Source organism: Dasypus novemcinctus, chromosome 22 (genome assembly GCF_030445035.2).
Source record: "Dasypus novemcinctus isolate mDasNov1 chromosome 22, mDasNov1.1.hap2, whole genome shotgun sequence".
Classification (NCBI taxonomy): Eukaryota; Metazoa; Chordata; class Mammalia; order Cingulata; family Dasypodidae; genus Dasypus; species Dasypus novemcinctus.
In genome coordinates, this window is record NC_080694.1 from 63,571,700 (window position 1) to 63,587,118 (window position 15,419).

Here is a 15,419-nt window from a genome sequence, read left to right on the forward strand (position 1 = left end):
ACTTTGAATGTGTCTATATGTATAACATAAATGTCTAGACATGGATATGCTGTGTCCCAGGGTTCTTTCTATGCAAAATATTTCCACATTTCCTCCATAGGGATTGTATTGCTCTACACTCAGAACCAACAAGATGGAAAAGGGACAGGAGCACATCTGCTTATGCAGCCTATAAAAGGGATTATTATTTCCTACCTCTACCTAGCTTTGCCACAGACCAGCTAAAGAACCCACAGTGAGAAGAAAATGACTAGGAATCTTGGGTTATCTTAGCTTGCTGATCTTGATTTGTTACAGATGCTCTCATAATCCCTGGCAGTTTAAATTAGACTGGCTATTCAAGATTTAATAATTTTTAGGGATTGGCGAGGTTGAGCCTTGCATGGGTTGAGAGTAGTGCTCACTTGATATATATATATATATATATTTTTAGGAGAATGACCATAAAGATGCCTAATCAGAGATCTGAAATTCGATCCCTGGACTCAGAGTATTCGCTCTTAACACAGCAGATGAAATTACTCTAGTTCAGCGGTTCTCAAAGTGGGTTCCCGAACTGAGAGCAACAGCATCACCTGGAAATTTATTAAAAATACAAACTCTGGGGCTGGTGATTTATGCTTTTACAGGTTCTGCAGGTGATCTTGACTTAAGCTTAAGTTTGAAAACTGCTTCACTAGTTTTTTGTTGTTGTTTTGTGGGGTTCCCCCCCCCCCGCCCCGAAAACATGGTTAACCTAGTTGCTGTTAGTCTTAGCAAAATCTCCGCCCCAGGACCCACGTTCCTCCCACGATTCCTACGTCCGCGTGAGCGTGGATCTTGAACCTCACCCCTCGGCAAGGATTGATGGCGCCGCTTCTGAGGCTGTGCCCCAAGAGCGAGGGTAACTGTGGATGTGGTGAGAAGACCCCAGCCAAAGACCCCCGGGAGCAACCCGTAGCCTGACAAAATCTGATTTCTTGAATCCACAGAGCGACGGGCTACTCCAGAGTTACCGGGAAAGGCCGCTGAGCGGAGCGAGAAGGCTGCTCAGGGCCGGGTTGGCGATGAGGCCTTCCAGGGGCTCCCGGGAAGCGGGGATCCGGCTGGGTGGGCTGCTGCTCCTGGAGGGTTTAGGAGAAGCTGGATGAACGAGAGATTGGGAGAGACTGGGTGTCGTGAGGCGGGGGCGGGTTAGCAAAAAGGTATACCCAGAAAAAGAGATTAGAAAAGCAGAGAAAAGAAAGGAAAGGGAAAGAAGAGAAAAGTGAAAAAGAAAGGAAAGGAAAAAAGGGAAGGGGAGGGGAGTGGAAGGGAGGGGAGGGTGCCCAGGAGTGCCCGGGCGGAGCGCAGCGGGCCTGGGGCTGGTTGGTAAGAAGGCAGCAAGCGCTCAGAGCGATTTTTACGTTTTTCAGCCGCCCTCGACGTGGGTTCTCGCAGCCTGACAGCCGCAGCGCTGCCTTTTCTCTTTCCATCCAAGCTGCTTCCCGCGCTTTCCGTCCAGTCTCCGGGCGCTGCGGGAGCGGGGGTTTTCTTGGAGTCTTTGGAGACCACGCGCGCACAGGCGTTCATTTCTCCGGGGCGCAAGCGCAGAGGCGCAGGAGCGCGGCCAGAGGCCCAGGGCGGGCGCCCTCTCCCCGCGCCCCCGCCCGCCACGCTCCGTGTCTGGGGCGCAGCGGAGCCTGAGCTCTTCCCGCCACCTGCAGGGCGGGCGCGTGGATGGCGGGGACCCGCGCTCCCCAAGTCTGCGCGCTGCAGGCTTTCCAGGCCTCCGGGGCTGGTGTCGCGGTCGGGGCGTTGGCGGCTGATGAGAAAGGAACGGGAGAAGGCAGAGTCGCCTGGATCGTCCCGGTGAACCGCGAGTTCTCCCCTCAGAGAAGCGGGAAGTGAGCGGGGCCGCGCGCCCCGCAGCGAAGAAAGCGCCCTCAGGCCATGGGTGTCCCCATCTCAGAAACTGGGCTCCCGAGGTACTCCGGGCTGCTTCCATCCGGCTCCCGAGGAGACCGTAAATTCCCTGAGCGCGGTGTCCATTCCGAGTTCTTCAGGACTCAGCCGAGTTTGGGCCACAATAAAGAGGCATTAAATCATGACTTGAGAACTCCTTGTCTTTGGAATATTGCTACTTTTCCTCCTTTGGAGCTAAATATATTCTTAAGCGGGAAAGGGTTTTTTCTCAGAAGGAGGAAGAAATGGGTTGCTCCAGGTCAGTTACCTGCAGGGTAAATACAAAATTAGGCTACAAGGTTTTCTCAAAATTTGAACTCAGATCGCCAGATTATTCAAAGTCCAAAATGCACACCACAGAGCGGCTGTCTTGCAACGACTGACCTGGTGTGTGAGTGAAACGGATTGGCAGCTTCAGAGTTTCTGGTGAAAACAGGAGTTCTTGAGCTTCTTTGACCAAGCTATGCAAGTGGCTTCAGCCCATGAGATTCTCAGCAGAGCTGGGGTGGGCTAAATCAAGCAAAGCCGGAACTCAGGTTCCATGTTCCGCACCTGGTGGCAAAGAGGCAAAGGACCAAGTGAACTGGGATTTGGTAGTAAAGCCACTTTCACCTATTTCCGGTAGGAGAGTAAAGTGTCCTTTGGGAGGGCAAATTGGTGCATCCTTTACCACCATTTAAAAAGTTGATATCAGACATCAAAAATACTCTCACATATATGGGCAACTGATTTTCCCCAAAGGTGCCAAAGTGATCCAGTGAATATCCGAGGGGATATCAACAAACGACGCCATGATGCTGCAACAATTGGACAGCAGCCATTTTGGGGGGGAAATCTACACCCTTACCTCACACTATTTACAAAAAATTAACTCACAATGGCTAGAGACCTAAATGTGAAAACTAAAACCTTAAAATTTCTAAAAACAAACAAACAAAAAAAAAAAACACAAAACTTGAGAAGACTTTGAATTAGGCAAAGATTTCTTAATAGGTCAAAAGAAACAAACCATAAAAGAAAAACTGATAAACTGAACTTTATCAACAGTAAATACTTCTTTAGTTAAAAAGCATTGTTAATAAAAGTGAAAGGACAAGGCTCATTCTAGGAGAAAATATTTGCAAAGCATATATTTAATAAAAGACATGTATCCAGAATATGTAAAGAACTCTTGCAACTCAACAATAGAAAAACTATTCCATCCATCACTCATGAAAATGAGTGAAAGATTCAAACTTACACTTCAACAAAGAAGATCTATAGATGGCAAATAAGCACATGAAAAGATCTAACATCATTAGTTATGGGAAAATTCAACTTAAACCACAATAGAATACCACTACATACCAATTAGAATGCCTGAAATAATTTTAAAAAACAAACCTGACAATACTGAGGCAGGCTAGATTAGGAATCAATAGACAGATCTGGAACCTGGCAGAAAAACTGCCTCCATTGAACACATGGCCATCGGCACCCCCAAAATGACTACTGGAAGACCTTTGTGAGAATTTCCATTGGGAAAAAGATTTCCTCCAGAATCAAGGAGAAGCCTGGAATATTCTCCAGGGCGCTTGAGCGGGATTAAGGGGTGAGGTAATCAATCAAAACAGCAAACAGCTGGTACTCCTTCCCTGTCATTAGCAAAGGGGTGGAAAAATATAATAGTTTAAAAGGCAGCACCAAAGCAAAATGGCCACTTAAGTAAAACCAGGGCATTTGTAACCTGTAATGGGGAATTGTAGTCTGCAAATCAGCCCACTTTATCTCTTCAGCTCCTTCTTCTCTACCTGGGACCCTTAATCAGTTATTTTCTCCCATTTCTCTTCCTCCCTTCCTTAATAAATTACTGGCCTAGCTAACCTGGCTTGCTCTTGAAATTCATTTTATGTAGCTTAGCCAAGAACCTAGAGAAAATCTAGCAACAATCTAAATGTGAGAATACAAAATAGTACAACCATCTGGAAACAGCTTGACAGTCTCTTAGAAAGTTAAACATATACCTACTTTATAAAAACGCTACACAAGATAAAGAAAACATATGGTCACCTGTACATGAATGTTTATAGCAGTTTTATCCACAATCATGATAAACTGGTGAATGGATAAGCAGATTATGGTACATACATACAATGGACTATTACTCATCAATATAAAGAACAAACTACTGATAAACACAAATTTTCTTCACCCTGGTACTCTTAAAGATTACATGCATTGGATATTTGGAAGAAGTTGAAGTAAAGCATGAAGCTTGAGTTTACTCAATGGCCTCTGCTAGGTTGAGGAAACCAACTAAAGAAGTTTACAGTGCTACATATTTGGAGTTAAAGGACATTGGAAATTTCACTGGCATATGAGCTACTTTCTTACTGCTGTGATCAAATAAATAATGAAGATCTATTAAAAACAAAACATAGTTTAATTTATGCAAGGCCATCATTCTGGATAGTATAATAAAATTGACGAGTGATGGATAGTGCTTACAATTATGCTCTAATAAAGTTAATGTAATTGGTTTTGGACTGATTTTGTATTACCAGTAAAAATCCACACAACTTTTGAAACCAGGAAGGAAGAAGAGGGGAGAGGTAGGGACAGGAAGAGGTGGAGAAAGAAAAATAGAGAAAGAAGGGACAAAAGGGAGAGAGGGAGGGAGGGAGGGAGATATCTATCAACATGCAATGGCAGGGATAATAAGTTGTGGTACACGTGTCGATGAACTACCATGAAGCCACTAAATGAGTTGGTACCTATATGATATATGACCTATGAAGATGTTTAAGATAAATGAAGTGGAAAGCAAAATATAAGTGGGGGAGAAAAACCTAAATCTAAAATAGCTTAATACCACCTATTATCTGTATGTGTGTGTGAGATCAAGAGAGAGCGAACAGAATGATACATACAAATTCCAAACTAACAGTGACATTAGCTTCCTCAAGGAAGTGGGGACTAAGAAGGACGGGGTGAAATTTCACCTTTTACTTTAACTTTGGCATTGTCTGAGAGTGTCTTTTTAAAAATTAACAATAATTAATGTATTAATTTTTAAATGCTTTTAACATCATTTTCAGTAGTTAATGATCTGTACTTCATCAGTGGGTCCAGTTAAAACCTGTGTGGGGCCCACAGACGTATAAAAAACCTGAGTATTTAGCTCCCTGTTTAACCCAACCGGACGCCAAAGAAACTGCAGCTGGATTCCAAGGGGAGGGACGCGCGGGAGGTAGGAATCGAGACGCGGATTCCTAGACCCGCCCGGAAGTGCCTCAGCCCCGGCCCGGGAGGCTGGGCTGGCTCGTGGCGGCCATTGTTCCGCCGGCGGCGCCGTCCGGCCGTGTCCGTAGCTTTCTCCCTCCTCGCCTTTGCCGGGTCTCGTGAGTGGGCCCCTGGAGCCGGGAGGGGTGAGAGGGTGTGGAAGTGAACCTCTGCCCCGGAGAGGCCGGAGCGGAGGCCTGCCCGGCGCCTCTGGGCCTGGCCGGCCACCCCGAGCAGTGGACCTTGGCGGGGAGAGGGCTCGGCAGGCCCACAGCAGGATTAGGGCCCAGGGTACGAAACGCCCGGAACCTGCGCAAGGAATTTACAGACACTTTTGAAAGTGGGCTTTTCGCAGCCAGTACCGTGGAGGGCCGGTGCACGGCCCACTTTCTGGTTCCAAGAGCAGATTAGGGGGCGTTGAATGGATGGGTTCTTCAGTGCAGAACGCGGCAGCTCCCGGTCCCCTTTCCCTGCTTTCAGCCATCTCAGGCCTTCGCGTGCATTCCCACCCCCGGGGAGCCTGTTAGAGATGCATGCCCTGGGGCGCTCCCCGCTCCCCGCTGCGTCCATTCAGACGTTCTCTGGCCTCCTCTACGTTTTCCTGGGGAAAGCTTCTCCCTCGACTTCTGTGGATTCTTAGACTGTCCTCACAAAGACTTTGACCTTGGGAAACCTGCTTCTCTTGGTCTCGGTTTCTTATCCTGTGGAATATGATTAGAATAAAATCTCAGGGGTAATCGAGAGGATTAAAGTGGTCTGTTGTCCAACGTTAACTGTTAGCCTCGGGAAGCCACAGGGTGGTGTGGAAAGTTCGCGGGATGTGGAATTTACCTAACTTTTTCTAATTCAGTGAAAACAAGATCAACCTTAAATGGTTGTTTTGAAGATAAACTTTAAAAACTTCAAGTAAAGGCATCATTATTTAGGCAAGGACAGGAACATTATTTCCCTTTATTCTGTCTCTTCTATACCTAGTCCAAACTTTTTATCCAGACGTTGTGAGTAACCTGTGTGGTCTCTAATTCATGGGCCATTGCCCCCGCAAACTCTATAAGGTATTATTATTATTTCTTTTTCACATAGAGAAACTGAGGTTGAGAGAAGTAAGAAACTGATACAAGGTTACACAATTAGTAAATGTTAGGAACAGGGTCAAGCCCAGGTCTGGGTAACTTGATAGCCTCTACTCTGCACATTATGGCCTTGTATTTCCACTATTCCCATCCTCAGTCACTAGATCACTTTTTTTCAGTGAAGAGCTTTAGGGACTATAATAATTGCTTATATTTTCAGTCTTATCAGCTATTGCCATTTTTCTATATTAACAGTGGCTTTTGCTCTTTAGGGAGGGAGACTCCAAGGGTATTTCTTCAAGCATAGCTCCAACTGGAAGTTCCCTTTCATACTATTCAAGAGCAAGATGAGTACAGACTCAAAGGAGAGTTTATTCCTAGATGCTCAAGCTCTTAAGGTGTGGGAACGGCTTCCGGCAGTGCAAGTGGAGGCAGAAAATCACTTTCAAAGACAGGAATCCAAACTGAAATGCAATAATCCGCTGGCAAGGGAAATCTTCCGAAGGCACTTTAGGCAGCTTTGCTACCAGGAGACCCCTGGGCCAAGGGAGGCTCTTACCCGACTCCAGGAACTTTGCTATCAGTGGCTGAGGCCAAACGTGAGCACAAAGGAACAGATTTTGGAGCTGCTGGTGCTGGAGCAGTTCCTGACCATCCTGCCTGAGGAGCTCCAGGGCTGGGTGAGGGAGCATTGTCCAGAGAGTGGGGAAGAGGCTGTGATTCTGCTGGAGGATCTGGAGAGAGAGCTTGAGGAACCCCAACAAGAGGTAGGGAGGAAAATTCATTAGGGAAAGATGTATATGTGGGTTGCCAAGGACCTTGTATCCTCTGCTTTGTATCCCCTCGACTGTGGTAATTAAATAAGACCCAGTTCCTACTTCCTTCTGTGAAGTGTTGCTTTAGAAGTCAAATCTTGTCTCTGTCTCCAGATGGTAGCCCACAGATACAGACAAGAAATCCTCTCTAAAGAGATGGTGCCTCTAGAAGAACAGATATCACTGAGCCTTTGGTCCCAGCCTCAGGAGCCCCAGCTCTCATGTGGCCCTACTCAGGAGCCTCACCCTATTGGAAAGACAGGTGAGAGATGGAATTTATCCAGTGTTGAACTAATCCCACATGGTCAAGCAAAAGAATAAAAAAAACAGGAATGGGGAAACCAGTCAGAAGACTTCTTACCACACAGCAGCAGTGTTCAGTGCTTCTGTGAGCCTAGTGTACTCACCTTCATCTCCTCCCCCTGCGTGTGGTCTCTGAATACCATCCTGGCAGCTATCTGGTCTTCTGACACATGGCACATTAGGCAAGGCTTTCAGGAAGCATTGGGGAGAACAGCTTTGTGTCTGACAGACATAGGTTCAAATTACGGCTTGGCTTCATGGAAGCTACTTATACTTGGGCCAGTTATATAACAACTTGACCTCAGTTTTGCCATCTGCAAAATGAGGTTGATGATTGTATGTACCTCCAAAGGTGGTTGTGAGCATCAAATAAAACAGTTTGTGAAAAGCACTGGCACCATGCCTGGCCCAACAAATTACGCTTAATACATGGTTGCCATTCTTATCAGAAAACCCCAGTGCACTCTGGCTGATTGGATTCACACTTGCAATGGAAAGGTAAAAGGTATGCCAAGCAGGCAGCAGATTGTATGGAGACTAAGGGATATCAGACTGCCATTTCCTTGAATGTAACTTAGTAGTGACAGTGGCCACCCCTTGTGGGTATAACACTGGGCACTTGAGGCTGACTCAGCTTCCACTTCTTCCAGCAGTTGGCTCCAACTGTCTGATTTCCCAACATACTATTACAGCCTCTTCCTGACTTTTTTAACCTAACAATAAATCTATAGTGAGATTTTGCTGTTTTCAATTTCACATTACCCCTGTTTGTATCAAAACCACACCTTCCCTGGCACCTCTGCCTCCAGCACCTATATCTTTCATCTGCCCTACCAATCATACAATTATGGATTTCTACCACTTGGTACCTATCACCTGATTTAAATTAAAATGTATTTGTTGAGTAAATCCTATGCACACAGAAAACCGTCCTCTGGATCCCAAAACCTCATCAAATTAAAATTCCTTCTGGTTTCATTTTCCTCCTTTATGACCATCTTTCAGTTAGTTCCTTAGTTTCTTCCTTCTTTCTCTTTCCATGATCTTGGACTTCATTTTCCAGCCATCTTCCTTTTGGCATCTAGAACCCTGCTGAGACCCTCCTATTTCAGGAAGCAGGTCTAAGTTCATTTACCCACCCACCTATCATTCATTCATTCATTCAACAAGTGTTTACGAAGCGTCTATTATGGCTACAAGAGGATATCCAGGGGACATCTACAGATCCAAGAGTTCTCCCTAAACATCTGTGAGTGCAGATGTGTGATATAAATTCAGAAAGATTGATATTGTGAAGCAGTTTACTAAAACTTTGTTTTGAATCCAAAGACAAAATTCAAGTTCTAGCTCTTCAACTTTCTAGCCTAGCAGTATTTAAAAAGTCATTATATATCACTGAGTTTGAGTTTCTTTTTAAACTCATGCTGATTATTAAAAATCTTAAAAATTCAGAAGTTTATATAGTAAAAAAGTGAAAGTTATCCCAAATCCCATTCCCCAGGTGTTTTAGTTTGCTGAGCCGCTCAAAACAGATACTATTAATTGGGTTGGCTTTTAACAATGGAGTATTATTAGCTTTCAAGCTTATAGTTTTGAGGCTGAGAAAAATGTCCACATCAAGGCATCATCAAGGTGATGCTTTCTTCCCAAAAGCTAGGTGCAAGCGATGCTTGGCTCCTCTGCCACACGGCAAGGCATATGGCGGCGTCTGCTGGTCTCTCCCTTCTCTTCTGGGTTTTGTTGCTTTCAGCTTCTTGCTTCTGTGGCTCTCTCTGTATTCATCCTGTTTATAAAGGACTCCAATAAGAATATTAAGACCCACCCTTGGCCACACCTTCACTGAAGTAACCCCATGAAGATCTACTTAAAATAGGTCCACACCCACAGAAATGAATTAGCTTTAAAAACATGATTTTCTGGGATACATACTGTTTCAAACCACCATACCAGGGGTAACCACTCTTACCAGTTTGTTGTGTATCTTTCCAGACTTCTTTATATGGAAAGAGGATGTCTAGCTATGTATCTATCTTCCTTTTATTATTTTTTAATTCAGTTTTTGAAAGAGGTAGGATAATAACGTTGAGGGGGACTGTGATATGTCAGTTTGATATTGAAAGTGTTTTGTAAATCATGGAAGATCCTAGAAATAGTAGTTATTGGAAGGTGGTACATGTCTTAGTTTTTATGGTATACCTAGTTCCCAAGCACATTTCAGATATAAATATGAGGTTTGGGCAGTAGGGCAGTGCTGATCTTAACTTTGACCCATCTGTTCTCTGCAGATATACTTCTCTTTTCCAAACCTGTTGAGATCTCCCAGCTGAAAGGTGGAGGAGAACCATGGTCTAATAAGGGAGGAGTCCTAAGAGGTACCTGTGCAGGTATGTGAGGGACAATACAGTTAGATGTGGGAGAATCACACCAGGGGAATCTGAGGTATCCTAAGAATACCACAGCAGCTGCTCACTAGTGTTTATGCAGGCTGAGTCTGTTTCCATTCTCACCTTCAACAGATCCAAGCAGAAAGCATCTGATTGGGGTACCTGGACACTATTCAATATGTAGCAGTCCCATAGCTTTTGCCTCAGTTACCAGTCCCTAGGGCAATTGGTGGAAGCCCTAGAAATAGGAATGGTTTCAATCCTTTCTCTTTCATTCATTCACTCAGCATATATTTAGTGAACAACTCCTGCATGCCAGGTATAATTCTTAGGGAATAAAACAGGAAGGTCCCTATTGTCATGGAGATTAAATTGTGGCAAGGGGAAGACAAATAATAAACAAAGATAAGGAAATTATATTGATTATTAGAAGGTGGTAAGTGCTATGATAGAAAAATTTGAGCAGGTTAAGGGAGATTAAGAGTACTATGGATAACGAAGCAGATTGTGGTATTAGGTAAAAGATTAAGATAGGCCTCACTGTAAAGGTGAGAGTGGAGCAAAGATTTGAAGGAGATAAGGGAGTGATTCTTGCTGTTACCTGAGAACTTTGCAGGAAGAAGAAAGTTCTAGAGGGAAGGTCCTGTGGTGGAAATGAACCTGGGATGGTTGCAGATTCAAAAGCCCTAAATTACTTCCAGAAGCACCTAGAATAGTAGGATATTAATACTTGTTCCATGAATGAAGACATGAATGCATGAAGTCAGTTTCTTTGGAAAGGGCACTTTGAGGCTCTATCTCAAAAAGGGGAGGGAGATTCAAGAGAAACCTCCAGAGAAGCCACTGTGTTCCTGACCCTTCCCTCCCCATGAGGAACATCTCTCCAGGCCCAGTCCACTGGGGATGGCCAGAGCTACAATTGGCCAAAGATTAGCCCCATTACCTAAAGGAAGGTGTTAGCACACTGGCCCTTCCGTTTCTAACCTCCTCACTGTTATAAGCACCTTGTATTTCTGTACACATCATAGCCATCCTGTAGGCTCAGGGAACAAAGGATATTTATGTAGTCTTTTGTTTGTTTGTTTCAGATGGAGTGACCAACACTGAGGACAGAGAGCTAAGGAAAGACTGTCCTAAGGTAGTGGAACCACATGGGAAAATGTTTCATAGACAGAGCCGGGAGATATCACATAAGAGTCTTCACCATGGAGAAGTCTGTGAACATAAGAGACAGATGAAGAGGCAGTGGGAAAACTCCTTAGGAGAGGGACAGCATAAATGTGATGAATGTGGGAAGAACTTTGCTCAGAGCTCAGGTCTCTTTCGACATCTAAAAATTCATACTGGAGAAAGACCCTATGAATGTAATGAGTGTGGGAAAACCTTCAGTAGGAGTTCAGGACTTTTTAATCACCGAGGAATCCACAATATACAAAAACGGTACCACTGTAAGGAGTGTGGGAAGGCCTTCAGTCAGAGTGCTGGTCTTATCCAACATCAGAGAATACACAAGGGAGAGAAGCCCTATCAGTGCAGCCAGTGTGATAAGAGCTACAGTCGGCGTTCATTTCTCATCGAGCATCAGAGAAGCCACACAGGGGAGCGACCCCACCAGTGCAGCGAGTGTGGGAAAAGCTTCAATCGTCATTGCAACCTCATTCGCCATCAGAAAATCCATGTGGTAACAGAGCAGGTCTAGTTCTTGCCAAGAGCAGGTTTTCCAGATCACTGGCCAGCTCATGTGGGGTAGGATAAGATGAGGAATCACCTCTTTCTTCCTGTCTCCGCTAAATGTGTTCTGGAATATGTCACTGGTCTGTGGCCTAGGGGTGTTCTAAGAGGAAGCTTGAGGTTTTTGAGGATGCTGCTTTCCTTTGTGTTTCTTAACCTTCCCCTCTTCTTACTACCACTTCCATCTTATTTATTCTCTTTGAAGTGGCTGCCAAGCTGTCCCAACCCAATAATGTAATAAATGGTGCTGATACAGCCAAAATGCCTGAAAGATCTGTATCTGTGTTTCATTCCTAATGGACACATAGAGCTCTGCTAAAAGTTGATAACAAATGGGTCTTTGGTGTTCCCTGCGACAAGTGCCTACAGCATAAATACCTTCTCTGCGTTACTGCTTCCTCTGACACAATAGTGACCAGTGTGGTTGGTTCTTGCTGTTTGCAGAATGCCTTCATTTACTTAACCTCAGTTGAACCTCATGACAATCACACAGGGAAATGAGTATTGTCATTATCCAGTTTTACAAATGAGGAACCCAAGACTCAGAAACTCAAAGCATCAGAGCCAAGGCTTAAACCCTGGACTCTTAATAACTTTTATTTTGGAATAAATTTAGACTTACATAAAAGTTGCTAAGATAGGCAGAGTCTTCATATACTCTTCATCCAGCTTCCCCTAATGTTAATGCTTAACATCATGTCTTTCTATTTAAACCCTGGCTTTCGATTCCAAATCCCAGTCTTTAGAGTGTCATATTTCATATCATCAGGTTTCCTCATTCAGGCTTAGTCACCTGAAACTCCATTGGTGTTGCTTTGGACCAAAACAGACTTGAAATTTATATACAGTCTTAAAATTCCCCATGTCCCAAAGGCCCTCTTTCCCTCTCTGCCTCTCTTATGATTTTCCCACCAATACCGTAGCCCTATCTCTTCTCTTTCATGTGTTTGATTTGATATGTGAAAGTTTCTACAGAGATATCTAGGAAGTTAAGGCAAAAAAAGCCTCCAGTTTGCTTGGAAATACCTTGTACACACACAGTTTGAGATTTTCACTGTATTTAGTAACTCCTCAATGTGTTGTACAGGGCAGCCAACTGTAATTTGAACTGGTGATTATATAATTTAACTCTTTTATGGAAAATTTCAGTCAACCAAAGTAGAATAGTATATTGAAACTCCATGTACTTATTACCAAGCTTTGGCAATTGTCAACACGCCCCCCGTCTTTTTTTTTTTTCCCCATTTATTTTTATTATTATTTTTTTAAAGATTTATTTTTATTTATTTAATTCCCCTCCCCTCCCCCAGTTGTCTGTTTTTCTGTGTCTTTTTGCTGAGTCTTGTTTCTCTGTCCACTTCTGTTGTCGTCAGCGGCACGGGAAGTGTGGGTGGCGCCATTCCTTGGCAGGCTGCTCCCTCCTTTGCGCTGGGCGGCTCTCCTTATGGGTGCACTCCTTGCGCGTGGGGCTCCCCTATGCGGGGGACACCCCTGTGTGGCAGGGCACTCCTTGCGCGCATCAGCGCTGCGCATGGGCCAGCTCCACACGGGTCAAGGAGGCCCGGGGCTTGAACCGCGGACCTCCCATGTGGTAGACGGACGCCCTAACCACTGGGCCAAAGTCCGTTTCCCTTTTTTTTCCCATTTAAACCTCCTCCTCATACTTTTGATAGTTTTGAAGCAAACTTAAAATGTAAATGTTGATTTGGGTTAAGATCTTTTAGCCGGTATGGCAACTGGTCCAAGCCTCTATCTCCTTTTCTTTTTTTCTCCTCTGAGTGATTGGACTAGGATGCTGGATTTTAAATTGAAATCCTTGGGAAGCAGATGTGCCTCAACAGAGCGTCCACCTGCCATATAGGAGGTCCAAGGGTTTGATACCCAGGGCTTCCTGGCTCATGTGGTGAGCTGGCCCACGCACAGTGGTGCTGTGCACAAGGAGTACTGGCCCACACAGGGATGCCCCCACTTAAGGGTGCCCCCTGCGCAAGGAGTGGCCCCCATGGAAGGAGACCTGCCCCATGCCAAACTGCAGCCCGCCCAGGAGTGGTTCCACATACACGGAGAGCTGATGCAGCAAGATGACGCAGCAAAAAGAGACACAGATCCCGAGCGCCACCTGATGAGAATACAAGTGAACACAAAAGAACACACAGCGCATGGACACAGAGCAGACAGCAGACAACGGGGGGGGGGGGGGGTAAGGGGGGGATAAATCTTAAAAAAATTGAAGCCCTTAATAAGTCCCATCACAGGAAAGAGAAATTACCTTGTACAATAAAGACATATAAAATAAATACACGGTGAGTTGCCTTAAGAGTAGGGATTTATTGGCCCATGGTTTTGAGGCTAGAAGTCCAAAATTAAAGCAGTGCCTGAATTTTCACTGAAAACTGGTGTTCTGGGGTGAAATGGCTGCTGGCAGTCCTTGGGTCCTAGGCCTTTCTGTCACATGGCAATGCACATGGTGGCATCTTCTTTGTCTTCCGGGTTCTGTTGACCTCCAGCTTCTTTCCCATGGGTTTCTCTCTGCAGCCTTCTCTATAATCCTCTAGTAATAGGATTAAGACCCATCCTGATTCATTTGGTCACACCTTAACTGAAAATAATATCTCCAAAATGTCCTGTTTACAATGGTTTCACACCCACAGGAATGGATTAAGAACATGTTTTTCTGAGGAACATAATTCAGTCCCCAATACATAGCATTGCCTAAAAACTCCACAGAACACCAACTTGAAGTAAGGCATCTGTTTCCCCTTTTCTCATTAGGCAACAGTTCTCCACATTGGAGAGAAGCCCAAGATAAGTTTCCATATCAAAGTAGGATAGTAGATAAATTTGTAGAATAAACTCTGGGATCATTGGTACAAATGTGGAGTAAAGCATACCTTCCCATACATAACAGAAGTGGTCTAGGGATTAGCTATTACTGGTTACATTAATTTCCATGGATAAAAGTTCACCTATTGTCTTGAGTGTGTTGAGATTCAAAAGTTCAAAAATTTTTTTAAAGATTTATTTATTTCTCTCCCCTTCCACCCCCCACCCCACCCTGGTTATCTATTCTCTGTGTCTATTTGCTGTGTCTTCTTTCTTTGTCCTCTTCTGTTGTCAGCAGCACGGGAATCTGTGTTTCTTCTTGTTGCGTCATCTTGTGTCAGCTCTCCGTGTGTGCGGCGCCATTCCTGGGCAGGCTGCCTTTCTTTTCGTGCTGGGCGGCTTTCCTTACGGGGCGCACTCCTTGCGCGTGGGGCTCCCCTATGCGGGGGACACCCTGCGTGGCAGGACACTCCTTGTGCACGTCAGCACTGCGCATGGGCCAGCTCCACACGGGTCAAGGAGGCCCGGGGTTTGAACCACGGACCTCCCATGTGGTAGATGGACACCCTAGCCACTGGGCCAAGTCTGCCACCCCAAAAGTTCAAAGTAGTTTTTTCCTATCCTCTATTGGGTCTCCTTACCTCACAGTTTGTGGAAAAGTTGTGGACCAAGAATTGGGACCCCTGGGATGGAGTTCATGCCCAATCAAGTCTACAGTGTGGTGCTTGGATAAATTACTTGGATTAGGTTTCTGAAAAGCAGAGCCTACTACAAGGCAGTGAGGAAAGCAGGCTATGGAAAGGGAAAGGGTCTGAGAAAGATGTGGTCTCAGTTAAAGTCTAGCCTTAGTATAACTTGGGAGAAAGGCTTCTGGAAAATACCTTGCATCCTTGAAGCAAGGGACCAGCCTTTTGTATTTTGTATTTTTAATCATGAACTGAGGAATGTCCCAAGGGAGTGGAGTAGCATACCGATTGAGCTTTGTCCACAGCTAATTCTTCAGAGAAGGGGCCTCTGAGCCATTTAGCAGCAACACTTGTAAAGGGTGCACTGAAGTAGTAAAGGGCACCTAGGCAGGATGCCACTAGCATTTATTACCATACTTA

The 15,419-nt window shown here is 44.9% G+C and overlaps 1 protein-coding gene across 5 annotated transcripts; it reads left to right on the forward strand.

Moving 5' to 3' along the window:
* The first annotated feature begins 5,207 nt into the window (after positions 1 to 5,207).
* ZSCAN9 (zinc finger and SCAN domain containing 9) lies at positions 5,208 to 11,761 on the forward strand. 5 transcript variants are annotated; one of them, XM_004474191.5, is made up of 5 exons: positions 5,208 to 5,303; positions 6,530 to 7,024; positions 7,187 to 7,334; positions 9,661 to 9,759; positions 10,848 to 11,761. In XM_004474191.5, the coding sequence occupies exons 2-5, from the start codon at positions 6,605 to 6,607 to the stop codon at positions 11,456 to 11,458; spliced, it is 1,278 nt and encodes a 425-aa protein (XP_004474248.2). In that variant the 5' UTR covers positions 5,208 to 5,303; positions 6,530 to 6,604; the 3' UTR covers positions 11,459 to 11,761. The 5 variants fall into 5 exon arrangements, with proteins under 5 accessions (XP_004474248.2, XP_023439156.2, XP_004474247.2 ...); XM_023583388.3 differs by having other exon boundaries at positions 5,214 to 6,239; XM_004474190.5 differs by having other exon boundaries at positions 5,214 to 5,475.
* The last annotated feature ends 3,658 nt before the right edge of the window (positions 11,762 to 15,419 follow it).